The 27,092-nt window shown below is 46.9% G+C and overlaps 1 protein-coding gene across 26 annotated transcripts in view; it reads right to left on the minus strand.

Annotated features, from left to right (window-relative positions):
* The window catches only part of LPIN1 (lipin 1), a 143,536-nt gene that overhangs the window by 38,563 nt on the left and 77,881 nt on the right, over positions 1–27,092 (minus strand). For 11 of the 26 annotated variants that reach the window (XM_045369763.2, XM_045369760.3, XM_005576520.5 and 8 more), the window contains 11 exons: positions 23,072–23,272; positions 20,978–21,073; positions 17,491–17,798; positions 15,429–15,554; positions 13,164–13,271; positions 9,712–9,838; positions 6,855–7,161; positions 5,448–5,541; positions 4,299–4,489; positions 2,176–2,269; positions 901–970 (listed from right to left, as the gene is read on the minus strand). In XM_045369763.2, the coding sequence (XP_045225698.2) occupies positions 901–970; positions 2,176–2,269; positions 4,299–4,489; positions 5,448–5,541; positions 6,855–7,161; positions 9,712–9,838; positions 13,164–13,271; positions 15,429–15,554; positions 17,491–17,798; positions 20,978–21,073; positions 23,072–23,272 (1,722 nt within the window). Of the gene's footprint in view, positions 1–900; positions 971–2,175; positions 2,270–4,298; positions 4,490–5,447; positions 5,542–6,854; positions 7,162–9,711; positions 9,839–13,163; positions 13,272–15,428; positions 15,555–17,490; positions 17,799–20,977; positions 21,074–23,071; positions 23,273–25,255; positions 26,800–27,092 lie in introns of those variants that run through there. The other 15 variants (XM_074012315.1, XM_045369765.3, XM_045369762.3 and 12 more) reach the window with 4 other exon arrangements.

Genomic DNA, 27,092 nt, shown 5'->3' on the forward strand with positions numbered 1-27,092 from the left:
CGTCCACACACACGTGTGCACATGCTCACATGCAAATGCACACACATGCACATATGCACACACGCACATGCACACACACTGACACATAGGCATAGGCACACACACACATACGCAAACCCAGGAAGAAGCAAGCCTAGACTCAACAAAGTCCGATTAGACCTTCAAGAATCTCAAGTGTTAGAACTGGCTGACCGACTGCAACATCCTAAGGCACACAAAAGCTTGCTAAGCACACAAAGGATACAAACAAGTCTAAGGCAGTCTCTGCAGCAAAAAACGTATAATCTAGTAGGAAGATCTATCATTGAAAATTAACAATTCCCGGCTGACTGTCTGGTGAATTGTTTTGGGGAGGATGAGAACACTGCAGGCTGGCAGGTGGTGTGGCTGCCCTCCTACCTCTTCCCTGCGGCCACTTACCTACTCTCCCCTGCAGACTGGGAGCTGCCCAGGCCCTGTACTGGCTCCAGCCTCAGAGAATCAGGCATGGGGCCGGCTTCCTGGCTGAGCAGCACCTGACACTGGCACGGACACCTGCGCCTGACCTCGATGCCTGCTCCACCCCTTCCAGGGTGACACTCATCTCCCTTTGTCCTCACTGGGCTCTGAGGTCCTGGCACCCGTCTGCTCAGCCTCCACCTGTGCCCCTTGCACGGCAGATATTGAGAAAGGAATCTTTGGTCCATGATTGGCAGGTTTTGCCTCGATAAGGAGGAGGGGGAACCACGTGCACGGTGCAAGAGAGAGATCTGAAACTCCTGGCCTGTATGCTCATGAACTTCAAAACAGCACAGTGGAATTAACTCTGTGGTTTCCACAATAAAAGCGAAATTCCAATCACCCAGATTAAGCTATTCATCATTTCTAGCATCCCCTTTTCTTTCTCATGTTAAAGCTCACCTTTGGCAAAGGTTTCTGGAAGGCCTGCATTGCCAGGAGGAGGGGTGCTGCTGTTGTCCAATTATAGTATCTAACACAAAACAATGAAATAGATGTCAAAAAACCGAGGCTCAGACTGAAAACCTTTCCAATGTCATATAAAGTAGTCAAGGAAAGCTCAGGACCCCAGCGAGGTCCTTAAAGAGCTCAATACTCTTGCTAGCCCCCTCCTCTCCCCCAGGCAGAGGCTCCCGTCCACCTCACCCCAGCCGCTAGTGAGGGCCCAGCAGCAGCCGTGCCAGCAGGGCGGACAGTTGGACATGCCAGCAGCCCAAATCCCACAGTACAGCTGGGGCACCAAACCACAATGTGCTTGGGGTATTTCTTGCCACATGTTAAGGAAAAGGCAACTAGGTGTAAAACGTCCATGGCTTAAGGGAGAAAAGCTTGCTAACAGTCTGTAAAAATAACTGTACATCCCTTGCCCTCAGATAATGAAGTTTTCTTTTTTTTTTTTTTTGTGAGATGGAGTCTCGCTCTGTCACCCAGGCTGAAGTGCAGTGGCCTCATCTCGGCTCACTGCAAGCTCCACCTTCCGGGTTCAGGCCATTCTCCTGCCTCAGCCTCCCAAGTAGCTGGAACTACAGGTGCCTGCCACCATGCCCAGCTAATTTTTTGTTTTTTTTTTAGTAGAGACAGGGTTTCACCGTGTTAGCCAGGATGGTCTCAATCTCCTGACCTCGTGATAAGCCCGCCTCGGCCTCCCAAAGTGCTGGGATTACAGGTGTGAGCCACTGCGACCGGCCGATAATGAAGCTTTTCAAAAGGGTAGAGATGTAGGCTACTCTGATATACCCATGTACTGCAAAGTGTGACTATTCCCATTCAATAAGAACATCGAGCTGGGTGTAGTGGCTCACACCTGAAATCCCAGCACTTTGGGAGGCCAAGGTGGGAGGATCTCTTAAGCTCACAAGTTCAAGGCTACAGTGAGCTACAACTGCACACGGCCTGGGAGACAGAGCTACACCTCGTCTCAAAAAAAAAAAGAAAAAGAAAAAGAAAAACTAGTAGAGATGAATACTAAAACTCACAGGACTGAGGGCTATCGGAACCTATCAGCTGTACTGACAGTTCTATGGATATGGAACTCTGACCACAGTGAAGGCATAATAAAGCAATGTAGCAAAGTCTTGATTTTATATATCTCTAAGGCTTAATGTCTAGGTCTATTTGAAAACATGAAACAGAAACAGTATCATGCTACCGCCAAAGTGACTTTCGAGAGGTACTTACTTACTCCCAATCTTTACCACGAGATTGGGGTCATCGATAATAGCGGGGTTGTCCACAAACTGTTGATACGACACAGCTTGCTCCAGGAATGCATCTGTGACAGCAATTGTAGAGGATCAGGGAAAAAGAAAAAGACAGATCAGCTCAAAATTAGGCCTACCTTTCATTCGCTCACTCACAAGTGTTTTCTGAGAGTTTGTGCATTCCAATTGTGCAGACAATCCTATAAAATGTATTTGTAAAGGCCGTGCCATTTTATCTGGAGGGCGGTGTCTGCGCAGCAATGCAGGGAGGCCAGGGCAAGTCTGAGGATGCTGGGGGATGTGTACCTTAGTTGGGGCACATACGTTCACACAGGGAGTAGGGGTGAAAACAGCATGCACGTGCATCTGCACAGGTAGAGTCATAGCTACACACGGCACAGAGGCCAGGCTCCCTTGGCTGAAGTCATGATTATTGGGCTGACCCTGGGCAAGCGGTTCACCTCCCAGCCCCCAGCTCCCTCCTCTAGCATGGGGATAATAACCACATCTGCTTCCTAGGGTGGTCATGGGGACTGATAAGGTCGTGAACAGGAAGCACAGGGCCCTTTCGAAAATGGGGCCACCTCCACCACAATCGGAAGCAGGAATGGCACTGTTCTCACCGCGCTGGGGCAGCCACACCCGGATCAGAGCAGAGGAGAAGGTGGCAGGGTCAGGAGGGCCAGACCTCGGCCCTGGACGCTCTCAGTTCTTTGACCGGCTCTGGCAGCTGGGCTGTACCTTGAGCCTTGACCGTGGTTCTGACCATCTCCCTGGCCCGGAGCCACACCTGCTCCTTCCCTGGGAGCTTCTATTTACCCTGAACCAAACCGAAACCCAGCAGACATCAGACACTAAGAATCTCCTCTGTCCAGGAAAAGAGTCCCTGGGTCATGATGCCAGCCCGATTGGCCTCGACATGTACCCTCAGAGCCCTCATCAGGACCTCCAGGGACTCTCCTGGGGTCTCCTGACTGTGACAATCTGGCCTCACCTGTAAGGACTGGACACTCGCAGATCCTGCCCCATGAGATAACACTCAGATAACGGTGCCCGGCCTCGTCAGTGCTGCCACCCCATGCCCCCAGCTCATGTGTATCACGGAGGGAACACCTAGGGGACTCAATGGGACACTGGTCTCCTCACGCCAGTGTCCAGAGTGTGCTCACCCCCATGACCTCAGAAACACAGTGGGGCTGGGCATTAATGCGTGGCCCTGGGAAAACTGAGTGAATGAACAGAGCTGGCGGGACCCAGCACACAATCTTGTTTCCGCTCTCAAAGGAATGGCTGGCAAAGGCGTGAGAACAAAAAGGCCTCAATCTTTGTGGAAGAAGAAATTCCCAAAGCCTTGAAGGGACCAGGACGGAGGCAGGAGTCTCAGATGGCAGCCCTGGGTGGAAGGGGAGATGCGGGTGGCTCCTGAGACGTAGAGGGAAGAAGTATACAGCCTGGGCCCCTTCCCTGCTAGAAATACCACGAGGGGATGGAAAAGAGGAAGTAGTGGGGGAGGGGGCGGGAGGAGTGCAGGGTGACTGTGTCTAGTTCCCGCGTCCATCAGCTGATAACTGCTGACTGCGCCCTGCTGTGGGGCTTGGGCACACCCTGCCATGGAATGTCAGGAGGCCCTGGCAGGGCATTGCTATGAATGTGGCAGTGCTATGAATGAATCACCTAAGCCCACCCTATTAACGCCCTTTGAATCCAGCTGGGAAAAGTTCCCAGCCCTCCTCTGACCAACTCAGACCTCCCTGCTCCAAGGTGCTGGCACACGTCTCTCCCGCTGCCAACGCCCTCTAATTTAATTAGACTGACACCCCCCTCTAGCCTGCAGGCTTCTGGAGGCCGTCCCTGCAGTGCTCGCCTGGGACACAGGGGACACATAGTGATGGCCTGAGCCATGTGTGACCCACAGAATTCTGAGGCCGGCTAACTGCAAGCTAGAAACATCGGGGTTACGAGTTCGGTGCTATCATTTGTGCTCTCATTAACCGCAACCAAGGGAAAAGCCGCCTTGACACGCACTCCTTGGAGAAGCCTAAGCCTCTGGGCCTTCTGACCGGCGGCCACCAGAGGGCGCCCGCGCGAGGCCCGCGGTACCTTTCGTGATCTCCCGGTGGTCGCTGAGGCCCCCGCAGAGGGAGATGGCGATGGAAGGGAGGTCCCTTAGCCCGTCCGAGGTGCTCTCCACGCCACTGTCCACGCCTGAGCTGCCCACAGACTGCGGGGACTGGTTGGCCGACCGGGCTCCGTTGTCGCTGGCATGTTTTGCGAGTCCGGAAGGGTCTCCGCTGGAAGGAGGAAAAGCGGCAGAGACCGGCTGAGGACTGTCCCAGTCCAGGGTCCCACATCGCCATCCAGTGATGCTCTGGCGCGCGGCCACCCTCAGAGCTGCAGACGGCTGCATCTCAGCACAGATGTTTATTAAAGCACCACGACAAGGAACGAGACATTTAAATGCCTTAGCTTAGGGGACAAAACCATTATTTCTCAGCCAGCTGCATCTCCCTGTATCCCCCTAAAATACACTGAAGAAGTAAGCTGTCCTCCCTGTTCCCTGCCCTTCCCCTCCAGGCGCCAGCCCTGCCCTAGATCGCAGGCGGACTGGGGGTGGGTCCCCAGGATCACGGGAGACCCTCCTGGGAGAAGAAAGGGCTGCACGACTGTCACTTATTGGGCTGTGGACCATGACCACTGTGGACAACATGACCTCAGGCTTCAGAGGGAGGGCAGTCTGGTGCCTGCGCCCCTGTCCCGAGGTGGGGACGCTGCCCAGTGCCCACACCCTATGTCCATAGAGAGAGCAGGCGCATTTCACAAGGCAATGGGAGCCTCCTGCTGCCTCTCTTTTTTTTTTTTTTTTTTTTGAGATGGAGTCTCACTCTGTGGCCCAGGCTGGCATGTAGTGGCATGATCTCGGCTCACTGCAACCTCTGCCTCCTGGGTTCAAGCAATCCTCCTGCCTCAGCCTCCCAAGTAGCTGGGATTACAGGTGCCTGCCAGAAAACCCAGCCAATTTTTGTATTTTCAATAGAGACGAGGATTCACCATGTTGGCCAGGGTGGTCTCAAACTCCTGACCTCAAGTGATCCACCCACCTCAGCCTCCCAAAGTGCTGAGATTACAGGCGTGAGCCACCGCGCCTGGCTGGCTTGCACACTTTCTAATCAAACATAAGGGAAAACTGGGCTCACACAGAATGATATTCAGATTATCGAAAATGATGTGAGGAATTAAGAGGAATTTTACTTTTTGGGGAAATACAGGGCCGCCACTTCAGGATCCATGTCTGTGAGGTCATCCAGGTAGACGCCGTCAGCACCAAGATGTCGGCTTCGTTTATCTAAAAAGGGCGAATGGCTCAAGTTAGAAAACCACTCTTCTAGAAATGACCTCATGGCCTTGTATCTATAGAAACAGCATTTAAACACTATGTGCAGATGTGCTCCCAGGTACTCAAACTTCCTAAGAACCACAGTAGTTCCAAATGTGTTCTGTTTTGTCTGGTAAAACTGAATGGCAAGAGTTTTTTAGACAAATACTTTGAGGTTTGGGAACAGCACCGGTGAGGGTGAGAAGCTGGTTTTGATGGACTTCTTCCATGATGATGCTGGAGAAAGAGTGGATTGAGGTCACTCTTGTAGGTACCGAGGCCCCTCACTGGAGGCCACAGCCTGCGCTTTTCCCACTGGAAAATGGTGGGCAGTACAACATGACTGTAGACCACCAAGGTCCACAAACCAGGGCTGTCATCCACCATTGTGTGGCCTGGATCAAGTTAGTTAACTTTGCTGAGCCTCATTCCTCCCCTGTAAAGTGCCTGAAGTATACTGAGCACTCAATGCATTGAGGCTGTTACCATTTTCATTACACTTATTATGAAATGATAAAAGCTTTCATTAGGCACTTCCCCATCAATACCCCGAGGCAAAGCATCCGACCCTGTGCATTGTCAGACACTGGGCATGATGACTTCAAATGTCCTCTTTACTTCTGGCAGAGAATGATGTAATTGGTCCATACAATTCTAGAACACCACACGAAGCTGCTGGGTGGATGGAGATCAGGCCTGGCATCGTTGATACTGACACACAGCCAGGAGTGCGTTAAAGCAACGCAGAGTGCCACTGTGTGCCAACCACTATGCCAAGTGCCGAGGAGAGAAAGGTAAGTTAGATAGAAAAGACTCTTGATCTCAGACTATGGGGGAGTTGGGCAAAAATAAATCAATAAAATAATGATCATTTGAAATCATGATAAATGGTATGCAGAAATTACAGTGGGTAAGGGGTTGGAAAGCAACACAGGTCAAGAAGAGAGGTGGCCAGGATTAACCTAATAATCAGCTTTATTAAAGTCACATTTATGGGTCCCATGGTGTGCTGAAAAGGACTTAACTCTCCCAGGTCTCAGCAGCCCCGGTGTGTAAAATGAGGAAGTTTGCTACATGATCCTCAAGGCCTCCTTCATGTCTGATTTCCTATGACTAAATTCTGATAATTAAAAGATTCCTCCGAAGAGCACAGACTGAACATGATCATTGTCATAGTTCAGTTTCTACCTCAGTTTCCTTGGAACTTTGGAAAGGACCTGTCATTTGTAGAGTGAACACAAACTATGAACAGGAAGACAGCTGGGGAGCCCCAACCTTCATACCTTTTTTCCTAGAAGGAGAATCCGTCTTGTTTGCTGTCTGGACTACACTGGCAGACGGGGGTTTGAGCTCCTCGATCATGGGCAAGAGTGGTGCTGCTGCTCCTAAGGTCTCCAGGTCTTCTTCATTCACAAACTGCATTTCTGTCTGAGGCTTGTTCTGGTCCAAAAGCGCTCCCCCGACCAGAGTTGGCGATTGGTCACTAAAAGTGTCTGAAGATTCGCTGTGAATGGCCTGAAAGTGACTTTTATCACAAATTTTTCTAGTGCTCAATGGGCTGGACTCTTTCATCTTGTGTGGAGAAGAAGACTAGAGCAAAGAGGAGAGAGGGACAGAGAGAGAAAGAGAAGGTCAGCACAGAGGCAACCAGGAAAACTGGACAGAGAACAAGAAGTAATCAAAAGTAGGCAAGGACTTTTAAGCCTCAGGAATCACCTGGTGATTTCTATACCTGCCAAAAAGTCCGGAAACCAAGAATATTAGGTCCAAAGCAAATGAACTTTCCTGTAAAACATCAACTGCCAAAGAGAAGTGAGATTAGCAATGCCAACAGGCAGGGGCACCCTAAATGCTCACTGTTAGATGACAAGTCTATTCACACATACTGGGATTCTCTGTGGCCATGAGAATAAATGAATTACAGCTACACCAACAACATGAATGAATCTTGCAAAACTAATCTCTGCTGTTAAGATCAAGTTTACCCTTGCAGGGAGCAGAGGGGTCAGTCTGAGCAGTGACCGCAAAGAGTGGGGGTCTCCACGCTGCTGGTCATGCTCTGCTTCTCGGTCTGAGTGCACGTTGCACAGATCTGTTCCTGCTGTGAAAATGTATTGTTACAATCTGTATTTTTCTGTATGTATATTTCAATGAAGTTTACTCCCAAAACGTGAGTGAATAAGTCAAGATTTGGTGATGGTTGGTTCACATGAGTGAGAAATTAGCATTTCTGATTCTACCGCAAGAGGGATTTCCAGTTACAGAAAAGATTTATTCAAACAAAACCCAAAATGCAATTCATGGGCTAAAAAGAGGGGAGAAAGTATTCACTTCTCTATCTGATCAAACAGCTTCAATGGAAAATGAAAACAATGCTAACAGAAAATCTGCGGTTACAACTATTTTGCCCGAAGAAGTGATGGATTTGCACTTCCATGCTGTTTCTCCAGCAACTAATGACATCAACTTGCAAAGAGAGTTGGCTGGGTCAGCAGCATAGCTTGGACAGGGAAATCAGCATTTTCTGTGAAATCTAAATATAACCTAGAAAGGAAATGGATCCACAACTTTGGCCTCAACAGACTACTCTCCAAAAAGCTGCCCATCTTGACTCTTTATAAGGAATGTTTTCAATAGTCATTCACTCACTCACTGACTCACTCACTCACTCATTCATTCATATCACCAACACTTATTGGGGATGCAAGAGGCTATAGCATCTTCTAAGGACCTTACAATATTTTTTAAAGCTTGTGATAGAATAACATAATTCAAGATGTTTATAATACATTAGCATACCAAGTAAAATTTCTTGAAAGAAAAGACTGTGTTCATTTCATGTTTTTAGAAACATATTTGCTGAACCAATTATGTACCTACATGTAAACCCACTGCATTTCCAAGATAGGCAAACTGGGGCTCAGCGTGCATGTGGCACAGCCAAGGAGAAAGAATGCAAATATTCAGAGGGCCTACAGGTGCCAGATACTTCACATACCTACATTAGCTCTTCTAACCTCCCAACAATTCTGTCATTTTCTCACAATTTTACAGATGAAGACACTGAGGTTCAGGGAAGTCTACTCATTTGCCCAAGGTCACCTTTCTAGCAAGTGGTGGAGTGAGGGCTCAAACCCAGAATAACTTGCTGCCTCCCAGGCCCTCATTCTCTCTGCTACACTCAGCTACTTCTCTATGTATTTTGGAGATATCCATACGGTCAAATTCAGGGTCCCACCAACAATGAGGGCCCAGAAATACTTACTACTTGATGAATCAAAACCTTAAGGTTTTCTGACTTTGTTTATCTATCAGGCTGAAATCTTTCATTTCTGTTCTATTAGCCTCTCCCTCTCCCAGGGCTCTCCCAGGTGTCTCTCTCTGTGAGGGACACAGGAACATGTGGATTCCAGTTCTCACAACTCAGCTTCTCTTTCAATGGGCCAAGAGTCCACATCGCTCTCCCTGTGGCTTTGCTCCAGTCATCACTGACCTAGCAGAATCAAGAGCTGGAAGCTACTTTTGTTTACAGTTTCAAGACAGCAAGATTGTGTGTAAGTTGTATTTCTTTAATTTAATTTGCATTTAGCTGTGATAGAAAATGTGGATCCTGGCTAGGCACGGCAGCTCACGCCTATAATCCCAGCACTTTGGGAAGCCAAGGCGGGTGGGTCACTTGAGGTCAGCAGTTCAAGACCAACCTGGCCAACATGGTGAAACCCCGTCTCTACTAAAAATACAAAAATCAGTGAGGCGTGGTGGCACGTGCCTGTAATCCCAGCTACTCTGGAGGCTGAGGGAGGAGAATCGCTTGAACCCGGGAGGCAGAGGTTGCAGTGAGCCAAGATAGAGTCATTGTCCTCCAGCCTGGGTGACAGAGTGAGACTCTGTTTCAAAAAAAAAAAAGTAAATCCTAAGAGGAATCCCATAGGTTTAAAATCTACAAAAGCAATGAGACCTCTATAATGTTGGTAATGTGGAAGAAAGTAATTCCAACATTCAAGGCTAATCCTTAATATATTTTGGTTTACCTCTGGCTCCTGGTAGCTGTGTTTCTTGGCTATGCTATGATACTAATTCCATGTCATTTAAGCTAAGTTAGAAATCTTCGGTCCGGGGCAGAATTGAAGAGACGCTCACCTTAGCAGCCTGCGGCAGCTCTCCCCACAGCCAGAGCATTTCTAGGTTCTTCTGCCCCGTCCTGTCCGTGGACTTGCTGACCAATTCTGAATCACTTTTAGGTGTTGAAGGTCGGGAACCGGAAGGACTTAAGAAAACACAAAGCGAAAATTAAGGTGGGAAAAGAAACTTTTGTAAATGTTTTGGGCCCAGCTCCATGGCTCAAATAGTCCGGAAAATGCACCCCCAGCTGTCGTTCGCCCGGAGCAGAGCCTCATGACAAATCCCTCCTCCGGCCACCAGGGGGCAGTGCAGCGCGTCCTGTGGAAGGCGCTCCCCGTGGGTCGGTCGCCCGCCCCACCCTGCCGCCTGCTGCACCGCGGAGAAAAGTATGTTTTACAAAAGAAAGAGATGGAAAGAGAAAGGGAAAAATAGTCTGTTCTTACCTCAGAAAGACCACTCTTCCCCACCCCACTCTGCACTCGCATCTCCTGCATTTGGCTTCCAAACCAAGTTCCTCTGCTGTCAGAGGGCTGCAAAAGGGTCTTGGTTGGCTCGGGCAGGCACTCTAATTAGAGTCTATATTTTAAATATTTATAATCTGCACTGGCTTCGGAAACAGGGAATTATATCATATGCCAGTTTTACCAAAGATGCTGGATGCCACAAATAAACTCGATAATGTTGGGCAGGAGCCTCCAAGTTGAAATTTTCTAAGATCTTATGTCTTCCAGGAATATTTGACAAGGGACTCACCAACTGGCTGAGGCTCACTCAGTAACCACCTCCATGTTTCCTGAATTTTTACTCTGAAGACCCAAATGAGGTCTTACTTCTGCCCAGCCAAAGTAACCATCCAAAAGTCACTAACTTATCCACAAGATCCTCACCGTATTCTAAACAACTTAGAGAAATATTATTTACAGCAGCAACTCTTGTAATTATTTATTGCCGCATAATAACATGGTTAATTATTGCTTATTTTCCCGCATCATTTCCTCTAGAGGAAGACCGCAGAGTTTTCAGACAAAGCAGGAAATAAAGCTTTGCAGTTTCCCTTGCCATCTTCTTTCCCAGACCTTATCTATTCTTCGGACTGATGCTCCTGGTCTCATTGATCTTTGAGTTACAGTTCAACTCCAATTGAATACAACTTTCCTGTCAATACAAGGTGAGTTCATGATGATCCATAACTTGTATCCAACAAACGGGGACCCTATGGGCTAAACTGATCCTGAATCTCTTTGCTCAAGCTGCATAGAGTAGCTAGACCAAGCGCCCCCTCTCTCATCTCACACGGAGAGGCAGAGGGTGGTCCCTGCTCCCTTGGTGTCCCTGACTCCCAGCCCTTCTAACGACATGCTGCCACGAGGTAGCCTGTGCGCTCTCTTTCTCCTGCCTGGGGAGAGGAGGCTCCTGACATCACACTAGGAGAGCTTCTGCAACGGGACACCCTGCTCCCGACAGACACACATTTCTGCCCTTTAGGGAGCAGTCCTACGAGAAGGCACGTGGGGTCCCCACACATCCATGTGGGAAAACCTCCCGGCCTTTCAACCTCCTTGCTCCTCCAGTTCTACAACTGGACTTCTCCAAAGAGACAACGCTTTTTTGGCACTGAAGCATCTACAGTCACATGTTCAGTATCACTGCAATGGGAAAAGCGCAGGCTGTGGCCTCCAGCGAGGGGCCTTGGTACCTACAAGTTTGACCTGAATCCACTCTTTCTCCAGCATCATCATGGAGGAAGTCCACTGAAACCGGCTTCTCATCCTCAATGGTGCTGTGCCCAAACCTCAAAGTATTTGTCTAAAAAGCTCTTGCCACTGTTTTACCATACAAAATAGAACATATTGGCTGTAAGTTCTTTGGAGCAATAAATTATCTCACTGCCACTAAATGAAATAAAGTCCTTTAGACAAAGCTTGCTCTGAGCAGGGGTCGGCAAACATTTTCTGTAAAGAGCCCAGTGGCAGACACGCGGGCTTTATGGGTTTTATGACGTCTGTCGCAACTACTCGCTGCCGTGGTGGTGTGAAAGCAGCCACAGCCAGTATGTAAACCAACTGCCTATGCCCAGGAAAGCTTGACGGAGGCAGATGGTAGACCAGATTTGATCCATGGGCCGTGGTTTACCAACCTCTGCTCTAGAAGAACAAAAATGTGGAACACGGTTCTCCTGCAGCGATTTCCAACTCCAGAGTTCCTAACATTCTGGTCCCTTCATAAAAGCCGCAAGCCACGAAACAAAGCCGTAGAGAAACTCAGCGTGCCAACTCATGCATAAGGAGCCCAGCCCTACACGAACGTCTAAGCTGCAAGTCCCTCCCCGACAGCAAACAGGCCACCACCATAAATGCTGCCCGTTCAGGCCACAGCAGCCCTTCTTCAAAGGTCCTGTGCACAAACACAGATGCGCTTTCTGCCGACCATCACCGAGGGAATTCAGACCGACCGAAGAGGACCCAGGAACGGGGCCCACTGCCAAGTGGGATTTACCAGAAAGATGACTCCAAAGTGCTCTGTCATCAAATATTATTATTTTAAGATCAAGGGGTTGTTCAAAAAAGTAAGCTTACAAGGTCGAGACTGATGTTCATAAATAAGGTATTTATTAGCCTTATCAAAGTTTTCAGTATTTTTGCCAGTCCCAATAAGGCTAATTAGTTATAACTGTTTACGACTTTGTCTTCCTCATTTTAAACAGACTTTTCTTCTGCAAATGTAGCCTCTGAATGAAGTACATCCTGAGGTCTGGTTCTTTAATCAAAAAGAAAAAAAGGTTTTCCCATGTACAGATTAATCGTAGCTTCATTTGCTAAGGGCTTATAAAGTAAACCATGTAGGTCCATAAAGTAGGTAGGTCAAAACTGAGGGAATGAAGGCAGAAATCTGAGATGACTGCATCGAATGAACACACCACCCTGTGATCCTCAGCCTGAGACCCAGCCCATTCTCCAAGATTCTGTTCTAGAAATGCTGTGGAAAGTGTCTGACTCCATTATTCAGACAGCCCAATAAACTGCTTAAATGGTTATAATAAATTCAAGTGGTATTCCCAAAATATCTTGTAAACTTATTTGTCAAACAACCCTAGACAGAAAACAGAAGATCATATTCCCAAACCATATTTCATTATTCTCATTTTCAAAGCACTCCACAGAATTAGGTAAAATTATTTGCTTAACCATCATTTCCAGAGAGTCAAATTTAGGAATTAAAAAAAAAAAAAATCTGATCATCTACAAATGCTTGTAATGAAAGGAAGAGAGTAATCTATAGACATATTGTTTCATAAGTAATTTGGTTAGTGAAATCGATTTGTAGGAGTTAGATCAAAATTTTCACTTCATATAATCTACACATATTTTCTTCATAAGTAATTTGGTTAATGGTAAAATACACTTACAATAAGAGTTAGATCAAATTTTTCATTATTGAATACATCCCAATGGGGAGAGTAACTCCTCTACCTTTCCGGAGGATGGAACAGGGAAGACTGTGGAGGGCAAGAACTAGACAGACCTCCCTCGGCCGCATCTGCAAGATGAGGGGCAGTCCTTTTGCAATCTACCAGGCTACTGGATACCACCACGTGATACACATTAAAAGAAAGACAAAATCAGAGGTCAATGACATCAAGTAAGATTATATAAAGTATATTATATAAAGATTATATATAAGATTATATCAAGTATTTGACTACTCTCAACAATGACATTTTTAAGAAAATAAAGCAACTCAGGCATCTGATAACGGCAGAGCACTGGATATTGAAATTGCTAAGAAACCAGGGTGAATTTTCTGAGACACAAAAACAGGAAACTGCCAAATGACCTATTTCACTTTCTGTTTCACCCACGTGTAGGAGTGATCGTCTCTGGTCACACTTTGGTGCTGAATCAAACTACAAAATCCAAAAATCTGATCGTGTGTGCTGTCAACTGTCTCTTTACAGAAAATACCTAATTCCAAGTATGGAAATGTAACTATTTATCCTAATTTGTCATTCCATTTGGTGACGGTCCAAGCTACATAACCTGACTCAGTCATTGTGCTGCATTCGTGAGGCAAAACGTTACAGATGTTTGGAGCATTAAACATGCTCAGAGTTGCGTTTAAAGTGTTTCTTTTAAATCCTTAAAATTAACCTACAGTGCTTGAACAGAGTTTTCAATCCATTATTGGGTTCTACATATTCTACGTTATTTTCCTCCTACACCACTATTTTTCCCTCCACTATTTTATCTCCACACACCTAGAGAAAGAATGAGAATCTAGAAAGGTCTTATATCTGCACTGTCCGTTATAATAAACCACCAGCTACAGGTGGCTCCTGAGCACTTGAAATGTGGCTGGTCCAAATTGGGATGTTCTGCACATGTCAAATACAGAATGGAGTTTAAAGACTTGGTATGAAAACAGAAATGTGATGTATCTCATTAATAATTCTTTAAAATTGATTGCTTGTTGAAATGATATTTTGGAAATATTGTGGTCAAATGAAATATAGCTTTAAAATTAATTTCATCTTTTTTTAACTTTTTAAAAATAGGGCTACTGGAAATCTTAAAATTACATGTGGAGCTAGTTATTATGTTTCTATTGAACAGGGCTAGGCTCTGACGCAGGCCGACCTCCATGCAGGGACTTTGTCACAGGCCTCAGCCTCAGCCTGCTGGACTAGCCTGCGACATCAGTATTGGCTGGAAACCAGACATGGGACGTATCTATTTTCTCTCCAGCCTCCATGTCAGCACACACTGGCGACTGCTGCTCGCTAATGCACAAGGTTACCCTGATCAAACTGGAACCGGGGTAGCGTTTTGATAAGACTGGCTTTAGGCAGGAACCCAGAGTTTCTAAGAGCTCGCACACTTCTACTTCAGATTCCAGAAGTGAATCTAAAGCATGAGGTGTACGAATAATCCAAGGATGTCACTGGCATTTAGACCAGCGTTTCTCGGTCTCTTTTTCATTATCACCACACCCCCGAGCATTCGAATTTGAGTTCGAGATTTGAATCCACCCACCACGAGATTTGAATGCTATGGCCCCTTAGAGACCACAAACCATTATAATGTCTACGATTTTGTTGCCACCCAAGAATGAATTTTCATCCCAGTGGGGGTTATATTATTTCCTGTGTGAGAACACAGGATTTAAAGCTACCCTCTTCCCCCAGTCCTTTGAAAACTAGCTGGGGGGTTCACTATTCCCACAGGCTTCACTGATGTAAACATCTCTGGCGTCATCGGGATGGTATTTGCACAGTGAGCAGCTCTAGTTCTCCAAGTTCTCCTCTAGGGCAACTTGTGAGTTCATTCAGGGAAATAAATATTCTTGAATTCGGCAGAATGGATTAAGTGTGGGGGAGGCATCATTCTAATAGCTCTGAATGACCTCAGCGGCTCCTGAAGCAATGCCTGTGTTTTTGAATTTTACTTAGGGCTAAGTATCAAGAAAGGCTCTGCCACTGTGTTTTCTCCTATTAACAATTAGCATGATGTAATTTACACGTTTTTCCTTTCAAGTTCACCTCCAGGGAGCTACAGCCATATCTGCAGACGGAGTCTGACCCCAGATATAAGTGTATGATCTGAACATGTTCTGTTTTTAATCCTCATCTGTACCTCCTACTCTGCACTGTGGTTTTCCTGATCCTAATTATTTTCACTTTTCATTTCTATTTCATTCTTTTCTTAGAATTGTTCCCCTGGGCCAGGGGAACAGCTTACCTGGGAGTGGGCGACCACTCTCTATCTGAATTAGGGTATGAGGCTGACTGAGGGTAAATCACGGTCGGGGAGAGGTTTTCCTTAGGAATATCATCTTGGAATGGAGACATATCATTAGGAAGAGTTCTGGAGGAAAAAAATAAGAAGACTAAAGTCAAAGAATTCTTAATGATAGATTCACAATCAAGTTCCAATTTTTTCTTGATTAGCTCTAAGTGCTTTGTAATTAACATAATCTCTTTAAACACCCAGACCTGTTCCAGGCAGTGGAAGGGGAAAAAGTGATACCGGCATCCATAAATGTGTCTACGTGCTAATGCTTTGGCTGAATTCTAAATGTAAAATGATTTTGTTTCGGCATTTGGACTCAGACACGCGTGTGGTGATCACGCTGCTGGCTCCTCCCATCATGCCACCTTCTGTTACCCTACACAGTCACATTCCAAAAGCCTGGGAAGTAGAGCGGCCCCAAACCGGCCGGAGGGTGGCATAAAACCCCCTGCCAGGTACAGGCAGAGCTGCCGAATAACTCAATGACCACACGCTGATCATGTTTCGTCTAGCAGAAGAAATAAATGGCATCAACCAAACATGCCTTATGGTTACAGAATAACTGCAAACGACCTAGTTTCAGGTATAAGCACACTCACTACTAAATACAGTTCACAATTTCAGTCATGCAGAGGCCATTGTCTGTATGCTGATGTTACCTGGAACACCTACCACTACATTTTGGACTTAACCGTCATGCAGAGAAGGCAATTATAAGAAGCCCAATGACCCTGGTTCTGAGCCTGTCACAGGTGAGAGGCTGTAGTTGGGAAAAGCAATATTCGTTGCCAGTTGACATTTATTTTCCACCAAAAAAAGAGATATATTCTATTCCAAATAATGACGCAGGAAGATACTCCTGATGTTCCTTATCCTTTCTTTATGTTAACAAAATTATCAAAAATTACACTGAATTACATAAAAATCTGAAACATCAAATATCCTTTCAAAATGAATTTTATCTTTTAAAACTGGCATTTTTCACCAAAACAGTAATACATACAAACAGAATTTCACTACACTGTTAAAAGCAAAGAAAAGGGAAACAAAATTTCCATTAAACTTTGGACCTAAGTCAACATTAAAAAGGAAAAAGTTTGCTTATAGAGAAAACAGCATTTTCTTCATTCACTTTTAAGCCTGAAATCAGCGCTTGCCTATAAATCAGCCCAACTGTGCACAGTTCTTATTTATTCAAATAATAAATAGGTTCCAAGAAAATAGGTTTGGTCATGAACTATTAATTCGCTCAGTTCCTGTTTCTTGACTCCATCCCAGGCTGCTAAAGTGATCAGCCAAGGAGGTTTAGCATCACCAACTGTCTCTTGGCTACAGCACAGCAAATCTTTATACCACTCTAAGATTGGGTCCACATGATTCCAAAATTCAGCCTAAAATAGGGGTCCCCAACCCCTGGGGTCCGTGTCCCTGTCAGAACCTGGGCCACACAGCAGCAGATGAGTGGCAGGCAAGCTGGCAAAGCTTCATCTGTGTTTACAGTCGCTCCCCATCCCTCACATGACCGCCTAAGCTCCTCCTCCTGCCAGATTAGTGGCAGCATTAGATTCTCATAGGAGCGGGAACCCTGTTGTGAAGTGCACATGTGAGAGATCTGGGCACGCACTCCTTATGAGAATCTAATGCCTGATGATCTGTCACCCATCACCCCCAGATGGGACTGTCTAGTTGCAGGAAAACAAGCTCAGGGCTCCCACTGATTCTACACGATGGTGAGTTGTATGATTATTTCATTATATATTACAATGTAATAGTAATGGAAAAAAAGAGCACTACAAATGTAATATGCTTGAATCATCCTAATACCATCCACCCCCAGTCCATGGAAACATTGTCTTCCACAAAACTGGTCCCTAGTGCCAAAAAGGTTGGGGACCACTGGTCTAAAACACATAAAAGAATAAGGAATTATGGGGGGGAAGTTTATAAAAATAATCTTGAACGGGTAACTGTCTGATTCTGGCGCAGCCCCTCCACCCCGGACGGTTATTACCTGCTGCTCTCCAGCAGCTCCATGGCCTCATCCGAGCTCATCTCAATGGGGAACATGTCCTCATCCTCAGATGTGTTCACGCTGTCATCTCTCTTCAGGCTGTCCAGCTGGGACTTTCTCCTCCTTTTCCTTCTCTTCTTTACTACAGAGCTGCTTGACGGCGTCTCGCTGGGAACGATCACTTGGGCTGGCGTGCCGGCATCCAGGCCTCTTATCCTGTCCACAGAGCCTCTTTTCAGCTGACATTCCATTCTTGAAGCTCCTTCTGACAGGATGGGGGAGGTGGCCAGGTGCATGGGGATGACTTCCTGAGAAAAGAACACATTTTCTAAAAAAAAGCCTCGTTAATTCGGGTGAAAGGAGCAGGGCCTTGCCAGAGGCCTCCAGGATTCATTTCAGAGGCCAAGTACCTCCGGGGGAGGTCCACAGCAGACAGCCCAGCTAGAGGCCACAGCCACGGTGACCAGGAGATGTGGCTGCCCAGTCTGGTAGACGATCAGAAAGCCAACAATGTGCTGAACGCCACTTTGTACTCAATCCTGCATTTCTGTAATTTTAACAATGGGAGGTAATTCTCAGTGATCTCAAGCCTCCAAAATTCAACTTTGGCTGAAATATCCAGAGCACAGAGAAAAAAAATGAGCTTTGACTCACCATATTATGCTGAGAATTGGATGCACTCTGGCACTTCTGTGTAGATGTGGGTGTGCGTGGGTGAGTGTGAGAGAGAGAAAGAGAGATAATGTGTATTTTGTATTTTTTATATGCACTGAGTTAAGATAATAATGATCTAAAACCCAAAAACACATAAAACAACCGACAGCCCCACCCAAGAATCTGCCTGCACCAGGGCCCAGGGAGGGCCCTGAACATCAAGGAAGCAGATGCTGATCCTCTCTTTAAAGACAAAAGGAAAAAGCACAACCTGTCCATTTAGTAGTTGTTTGTAAAGATTCAGCAGTTTTTATAAAACCCTAGTAATCATTTTATTAATGAATGCCTCGTTTTGTATGAGAAATTTGTTGACAATAAGAATATACAGAAAACAGAGGGAATAAATAAAAATGTGCTGGTGATCATTCAAGCAGGTTTGGAGAGCATCAGACACGCTGAAATATAACATCTACACCTGAGACATGCAGCTGTGAGAGGTCATCTCACCTGGCTGCTGGACTAGACCAACTAGAGAAGCAGCACAAATTCTCAGGTCAAGAGCAGAGAAGGGCTCTTGCTGTCTGCGGGCTGGAAGGGAATGGGCAGCCAGGCAGACCCCCGCAGGCACATGCAACACCAAGCAGTGCTGAAGGACACAGGCTCCCCAGCTTCCAGCAGCATCCCGGGGGTCCTAAGAGGCATCTGTATGTTGCTGAACATACTCTGGCCTCCAAGGCCCCACCCCCCCACCACAGGCACCCTGTCAGACCAGCAAGACCAGCAAGCAGGCCCCATATAGGTCCCGCTGCATGCTGGCCCAAAATGCTTCCTCAGCTCCGGCAGCCAAGAATCTATCTAAAGCCAGGTACAAATAGAAATTAAAAATGCAGGTGTCCACATGCAGTGGAAAGAGTTTCTGTCAAAGGCCATTAGGAACCAATTAGTATTTTCGGAGTCTTCCCATCTAAGAGAGGTGAAGACCAGGTGGGCAGGGATCCCCAGTATCAACAGGGTTACTCTAGAACATGGAAGGGGAGATGCTGGGTCCTCCCCAGGCACCACCCTTCTGGGTGGGCAGGATGGAGGCAGTGCCTGGGACTGTTCTGTCCCGAAGCTGCAATTACAGACACTTGCTTTAAAACCTGGAGCTATAAAGAGCCATTCCTTTTTAATCATGGCTGCCTTCCTGGAAAGGAACTAGTTCAAGCTGATTTCATTCAGGAACCCCTACATCAGACCCCTTTAAGGTGCTTCATCTGTGAACAAAAGAGTTAAAGACGTGGTTTGTCTTAGTAGAAAACATAACCATAAATCATGACCTTGGATTTGGCAAAGGACTCTTACATGTTATATGACACCAAAATCATGCACAACAAAAGAAAAAACAGCACACATTAAAAAGGTAAACACAAACTTTAAAAAGAAAGAAATTAGACTTCATTAAAACTAAAAACTTTCATGCTGCAAAGGACACCATCAAGAAAGTGAAAAGAGAACCCACGCAATGGAAGAAAATATTTACAAATCATATACCCGATAAGGGACTTGTACCTAGAATATATAATGAAGGCATACATGGCAGTAGTAAAAAAGAAAAAAAACACACACACACACACAAACTAGCAAAGGATCTGAATAGACATTTCTCCAAAGATTCAGAAATGGCCAATAAGTGCATACAAAGATGTCAGACACCACTAGTTATTAGGAAAATGCAAATCATAACCATAAAGAGATACCACTTCACATCCACTAGAATGATTAGAATCACAAAATCAGAAAAGTATTGGCAAAGATGTAGACACATCAGAACTCTTTGTGTGCTGTTGGTGGGAATATAAAATGGAACAGCTGCTTTGTAACACAGTCTGGCAGTTCCTCAGATGTTAAATGTAAAGTTACCACATGGCCCAGCAATGCCATTCCTAGGTATATAACCAAGAAAAACCAAATGCATGTGTCCACACAAAAACTTGTATACAAATGTCCACAGCTGCATTGTTTACAATGGCTAAAAGGTGGAAACAATTCAAGTTGTTTGTAATGATGAATGCAACAGATGAATGGACATGGTCTATGGATACAATGGAATACTATTCAGCCATAAAAAGGAATAAAATATTGATACATACTAAAACCTGGATGAACCTTGAAACATTAATCAAAAAAAATAGGCACAAAAGATGGGATACTATAATTCCATTTAAAAGTTCAGAATAAGGAAATCTATAAGAGATAGAAAGACTAGTGGTAACTTAGGGCTCAGGGGTTGGGGGTAGAGTATAGGGGAGGCGATATCTAAAAGGTATGGTGTTTCTTTTGGGGGTGATGAAAATGTTCTAAATTTGACTGGTGGTGATAGTTGCACCTGTCTGTAAATATACTAAAACCACTACGTGTACACTTGAAATGGGTAAATTGTATATATGTGACGTATATCTCAATAAAGCTATTAAAATTTTTTAAATATTTTTTAAAGTAATTCAGCCACTCACTAATAAAAGAACACTGGGCATTTGAGATTTGACACACCAGTGTAATCTGTACACCTCTGACAATGGTCCAGGCTCATGTGTGAAGTCCATCCCTCTGTCTCCTGGGAAGTAGTCAGCAAACTGAAGCCAGCCAGGAGATCTGAGTCTGTGTGGACTCAGCACACCCCCAGGCCATCTGGCTCAAATCCCTCATACAGAGCAAAGCCCACTTTTCTCTGCCCCATTGTCCACACAGCCAGGGCCAGTATTACTTTGCACAAACTTCCGCGGTGTCTCCAGATAACCATTGCTCAAAGCTCAAAACTAGGAAGTAACCCTGACCACCCAGCCTTCCTTACCTGATCATTATCTGTTTCTTGAACAAAAAATGCTTCTCCATTATCTCCCAATTTCATGTGCAAATCCACAGATTCCCCATTGATTTCTATGTCAACCTGAGGGGAAAAGATGGTTAAGAAAAGAATGAGCTGCTTTCACCAGAACAGGGGACCTCATGGGGAGAGCCAAGTCTCTGTGGATACGCTGTCATTCACATATACCCTGAAGTGCCGCACAACTCCCAGTCTCAGTCAGGCAGTCCCATCCAAGGGAACGGTCACTTGAGCACTGGAGGAGTTCTGGGTTCAGGAGGGCAGGCCCCTGACCAGGAAAGAAGGAACCCAAAGCAGTAGGTTGGTGCAAAAATAATTGCGGTTTTGGCCATTATTATAATTATTAAAAATAGTGGCAAAAACTGTAGTTATTTCTGTAGTAAGCTAATAGAAAGATTTCTCCGAGACCACCTGGTCTAGCTCCTCCTTTTTTGGCTGAGGAGCTAGGCCAGACAAGAGGAGTGACCAGACCAGGGTCACACGGCTGGTGAGAGTTCAAGCTGCAATCAAAGCTTCCCCAGCCCCAGACATTAGAAATTACACCCTGGAAAACTCACCAACTATTGGCTGGGATCCTTCACCCATACTCAAGGAAGAGCTTCCACTTGAACTTAACTCAAAGAACGAATCATGAGACATCATCCCAAAATCCACATTAGGTGGGGGCATGAAATGTCTATTTGTAAATATTTGTTTCTTTCCATTTGTGTGGAGATTGTCTTCTAAAACTGGCCACATCAATATCCCGGTCCTACCTGCTCTTCCAGAACCTTTGCCACTCCTGAAAATAAACTAGAAATAAAACTCTAAGCTCACAACTGACTGAATGGACCCCCTCTCGGTCAAGGAGATGCCAGAGAAACCTTGAGAACTGACTTCAAGGCCATGATGGAATGCGAGATAGGACATGCTTCCTCATACCCCACCTCAGTAACCGCCATTTCAAAAGGGCCAAACAGAAACCAGCCCTTTCAAAAGACTCTGCACTGGTATCAGCAAAAGAAGCGGCTCTGCCTTTTTTTTTTTTTTTGGCCTAATAAGAGCCCAGGAACTAGTCCTGACCCATCTAGGGAGAATGTGCCCTGAGGGTTTTCCCTTCCTCTGCTCCACCCTTTGATGTCAGACACCACAAAACTCCACCCTTGGCTGGTGCTAGTGCCATCATGTTTTGAACATGGGTCCCATGGAGAGGCAAGAAGCTCAGCTGCACATGTGCATGTTTTCCTCTCCTGAACACTCGTGACCCCCCTCCTGTGGCTAATTAAATATGTAGATTCTGTGATCCCAGAAATCCCTGGTCTCTTTGCCCCTCCTTCAAACCGTCTGTTTCTGCTTCTGGCCGGAGGCTACACTTCCCAGCCTGTCAGAATTGGCCACCCAGCAGGCAAAGCAACAACCTAGTTCTCCTCTCTAAATGTATGAACTTTATCCTTCTTCCATTGACACCACCAAGAAAAGCCTATTTCTCCTCCCCTTGAGCCCAGGCAGGCTTGTGATGGTCCCAACCAGTAGAGCACAGCAGAGGTGATGCCATGTGGCTTGCAAGGCTAGGCCATAAGAAGATCCAGCATCTGCCTGGCTTCCTCCCTCTCAAGATGCTCACCTCACCACTGCCACTGTGTTGTGGGGTGCCCTGGCCACGTGGAGAGGCCATGGGTAGTTGGTATGACCAACAGCCTCAGCGAAGAGCCCAGCCAAGAGCCAGAATCAACCAGCGGTCACAAATAATGTGAGTGTTCAGATGATTCCAGCCCTCAGCCTTTGACCTTTCCAGCTAAGGCCCCAGAGAGCAGAGAAAAACCATCTCACTGTGCTCTGCCTGAATTCCTGACCCACAGATACAGGAGCTTAATAAACAGTGGTGTGTGCCACGGCACTTTAATTTCCACAGCCATGCTAACTAGAATAATTTCAATTAGTCACTGTCAGTTCCATGACTGACCATTTCTAATGGAGACCTAAAACTCTGGGTCTGAGAGTTCAAGACAGGTGGCGTCACCGGAGTGCAAGGGCATTCTCTAAGGAGAGCCGGTGCCAGGTCCCCGTGCCCTGAGAGCTCACCACTTTCTCTCGGGAGCGCAGGACGCCCATCTTCCCAAAGCGGACGTGGAAAGGGGAGCATTGGAGGTTTCCATTGGGCTGGCGGATGACAATGATGTCAATGCACCCCGAGAGCGTGGCAGGGTTCAGCCCCTTGTAGAGCTCCTTCACGGTGACAAACACCTGGCCGGCTAACTGCCCCACGTAATTCATGGTCTGTGCCTGGAAAACAGACAAAAAACACACACACAGACACACAATTAATCAAAGGAAGAGCCAATCAAAATGAACTACTCACCATTTTAAAAACATAGATTACACACTCAACTTTCAGCTCATCTCGTTTCTGGAATATGCTCCGTCCACCCCCATGGCCTATCAGGGTCCACTGTGGCCCATTACAGCCCATCAGGGCCCATCACGGCCCATCAAGGTCCATCACGGCCCGTTACGGCCCATCAGAGCCCATCAGAGCCCATCACGGCCCATCAGGGTCCATCAGGGTCCATCAGGGTCCATCACGGCCCATCACGGCCCATCACGGCCCACCAGGGTCCATCACGGCCCATCACGGCCCATCACGGTCCATCAGGGTCGTCCATCACGGCCCATCACGGTCCATCAGGGTCGTCCATCACGGCCCATCATGGCCCATCACGGCCCATCACCCCAACTCCCACAGCAAGCCCACCAGTCTCTACTCTCCCAGAGTCCAGCACAGACAGCCTTGACCCCATGACATCTAATCTCAGTTGTCCCTGGGCCCTGTCTCCTCTGTAGTCCCGTGAAGCTTGTTTATATTGTCCTTAGGACCACTGCCACCTGCCCCTTCTTCTGTCACGATGAACAGATTTCGCACACTAAATCTCAAGACTGTAGAGAACAGAGACTATCTCATACAGCTTAGGATCCCCCACCATGCCAATCACACTAGCTACTTGATATTAGTTGAAAAACAAATGACTGTTTTTACTGGAGAAGGGAAATGAAGGATTTTTGTTTGTGACAATCTCCATGTGGCCTTTGCCTGTGTGTCTGACTTCTCTCCACTGCTCTCCAGCAGCAGGGAACACCAGCGCTCTGGGCTGCTGGCCGGCTATCAACTGCAATCCACTCAGCAAACATTCAGGCCATCTCCTCTACAGGGCCTGGGGCCACAACACACAGATAAAGAAGAAAGTCCTGTCCCCTGGAGGGACTCACAGGGTCGTGAAGGAAACAGAGGTAATATACAAGGAACTAGCAGGGCATAGTAGCTCATGCCTATAATCCCAGCACTTTGGGAGAATGAGACAGGTACATGGCTTGAGCCCAGGAGTTTGAGCTCAGCCTGAACAACATGGCAAAATCCCATCTCTACTAAAAACACAAAAATTAGCTGTGCGTGGTGGTGCGTACCTGTAGTCCCAGCTACTTGGGAGGCTGAGGTAGGAGGATCACTAGAACCCAGGAGGTGGAGGTTGCAGTAAGCTGAGTGTGACTGGAGTGCAGTAGCACGCACGCGCACACACACACGCACACACAAACTAAAATAAATATCAGTGTCGCTGAATTTGTTTTAAGTAAACACTAAGGGAGTTATGATCAAGGAAAGAAGGTGCATCAGAGGAGCTGGCGCTGGAGGCGGGCTTGGAGGGGGACATCTCAGATGTCAGATGAGAAGGTGGACAGGGTACTGCGGGACAGTGAGAGGTTCATGCAGAAGCATGGAAGCTTAAACTACCAGACTGGAAGAGGGAGCTGTGCCCAGAACAGAGAATGTGCAGAAGGGAAGGATGGAGAGTGGGAAACCGTGCCAGGAGATGTGGGCTCTGCTGTGTGAAGCCATCCGATTCTGGAACAAAATGACACTTTGATTCAAGATTTAGCAAAAGCATCACCGTAACAATGTAAAGAATGGCAAGAAAAAAACTTGATGGCAGGAAGGCTAAGAGAGAAACGATTTCCCGCCTGGAAAGGAGGTAGAGACAGAAGAAACAGAGGGATAGGGACAGGCCAAGAGATATTCTGGGTTCAAGGCAGCTGGACTGCAAGCCACCACCGTGCTCTGGCCTTCTTTTCGTAGCTCCGGATCCCTGACCACCTGGTGCAGTCCACGCCTGCCCACATCACTGTCCACTCTACTCAGCTCTCAGCTCCCATCCCTCTGCCGTCACTGTGCCCTGCTGTGCTAACCGCTGGTCTTGACTGGCCCATGGCACTCACATCTTATCCCTGGACTGGGTCATGGCAGGCAGGAGTCCTCCAGCCCTCCTCTCTCCACTCCTTGCTCAGCTTCGAGGGTCACACCATCAACCCTCCTCTAGCCCTTCAGGGACGTGGCACCTCTTAGTGGTCGTCCAGTCTCGGGAGTCTCTTCTTTCCAGCTCTGACTTATACTCCAAGGCTGAGTCCCAGACTCTCTTCTCCTCTCCTGTTTATTCACCTGATGCTTTGGTGGATTCGTGAAGCCACGTGGTTGCAAATACCGCCCCAACAGGAAGGATTTGCACGACGTAACTTCCAGTCCACCCCGAGACCTCACCCCTCCTCCTGGTCCACACTGCTGCCATTCTTCAAGGCGACTATCCCAGGACACATGTGACCACACAGACAACACCCCCACCTCAGCTCACCTCCAGACTCCAGGAAACACCACGTGTGTGAACCTGTGGCTCACAAACCTGCCGTGTAGACAGGTTGGTTCTGGGAGCTTTTCCTACCATTCAGTGGCACCGTGATATTATGATGTAAAAGGAAATATATATTTTGGTCTTCATCCCCAGATCCCAGCCAGAACTCCTAAACCCCTTATAATTTCTAAGTGATCAGAGTGATAGGAATGTCTTTTGTTATGATATTTCGCTTTCTTCCCCTGCTCCTGAAACAGCCCCTTAGCTTCAGAGCTTTATTGCTCTGGTGAAAGGAACGTCTTTCCTCACTCAAGATAAGCCCCCTTCGACCACACCAAAGTTTAATCAGAGGACTCTCGGAGGATGGGGGCTGGGCCAGCTGCCAGAGGAACTATCTGTGATAAGCGTTGGTGCCTTCAGCCACTCCCCACTCCCCACCCCATCCCCAACCTCCAGGGAGGGGGAGGGGAGGGAGATTAAGTGTAATCAATGGCCGATGAGTGAATCAATCTCGCCTGTGTAATGAAGCCTCCATAGAACCCGAAAGAAAGGGGCTCAGAGAGCTTCCAGGTTGGTGAACACGTGGCAGTGCTGGGAGGCTGGGGTGCTGGAGAGGGCATGGAAGCACCACTGCCACCCCACCACCCTGCCCTGTGCACCCTTCCACCCTTCCACCTGGCTGCTCCGGAGTTTTATCCTTTATAACAAACCAGTGGCGATCAGTAAACTGTTCCCCTGAGTTCCGTAAGCCGATTCACAAAAGAATGAACCCAAGGAGGTGGTCATGGGAACCCCTGATTTATAGCCAGTCGGGCAGACGCACAGGAGGCCCAGACTGACTGGCATCTGAAGTGAGGGAGAGCTTGTGGGGATGAGCCCTTAGCCTGTGGAATCTGATGCTAACTCCAGGTATGTCTGAAATGAATTCAATTATAGGCACCCGGTTGGTGCGCTCGAGAGCTGGAGAACTGCTTGGTGTGGAAGAGACACACACAGGTTTGGTGTCAGAAGTGTGTATGAGAGTAGAGGAAATTGTATGGTTTGTTTGTTCTTTTATGAGCTACATTCTTAAGGCCAAGGATAAAGCTTTGGTCTTTCAAGTTAAAAAAACAAAATATACCTTTTGTATATCTTACCCCAACTCCTATGAAATAAGCAAAAGTGAGATCAGCACACCCATTTGCAAATGACGCTCAGAAGTGGTCAAATCCCCTGCATGCAGGGGCTAGTAAGAACTGAGGATTTAATTATAATTTAGAACAGGCCAGAGAACCAAAAGTCATGAATGATACCTACAAAGGAAAGAATGCAAGAAGCCCTCCCACGTGCATTTTACAATCTTAAATGAAGCTCTCTGTACTGATACACCTCCTCTCTCAACGGAGGACACAAGCCCAGCCCTTAGCAAACACACTCAGGGAGGAACACAC

Source organism: Macaca fascicularis, chromosome 13 (assembly GCF_037993035.2).
Source record: "Macaca fascicularis isolate 582-1 chromosome 13, T2T-MFA8v1.1".
Lineage (NCBI taxonomy): Eukaryota > Metazoa > Chordata > Mammalia > Primates > Cercopithecidae > Macaca > Macaca fascicularis.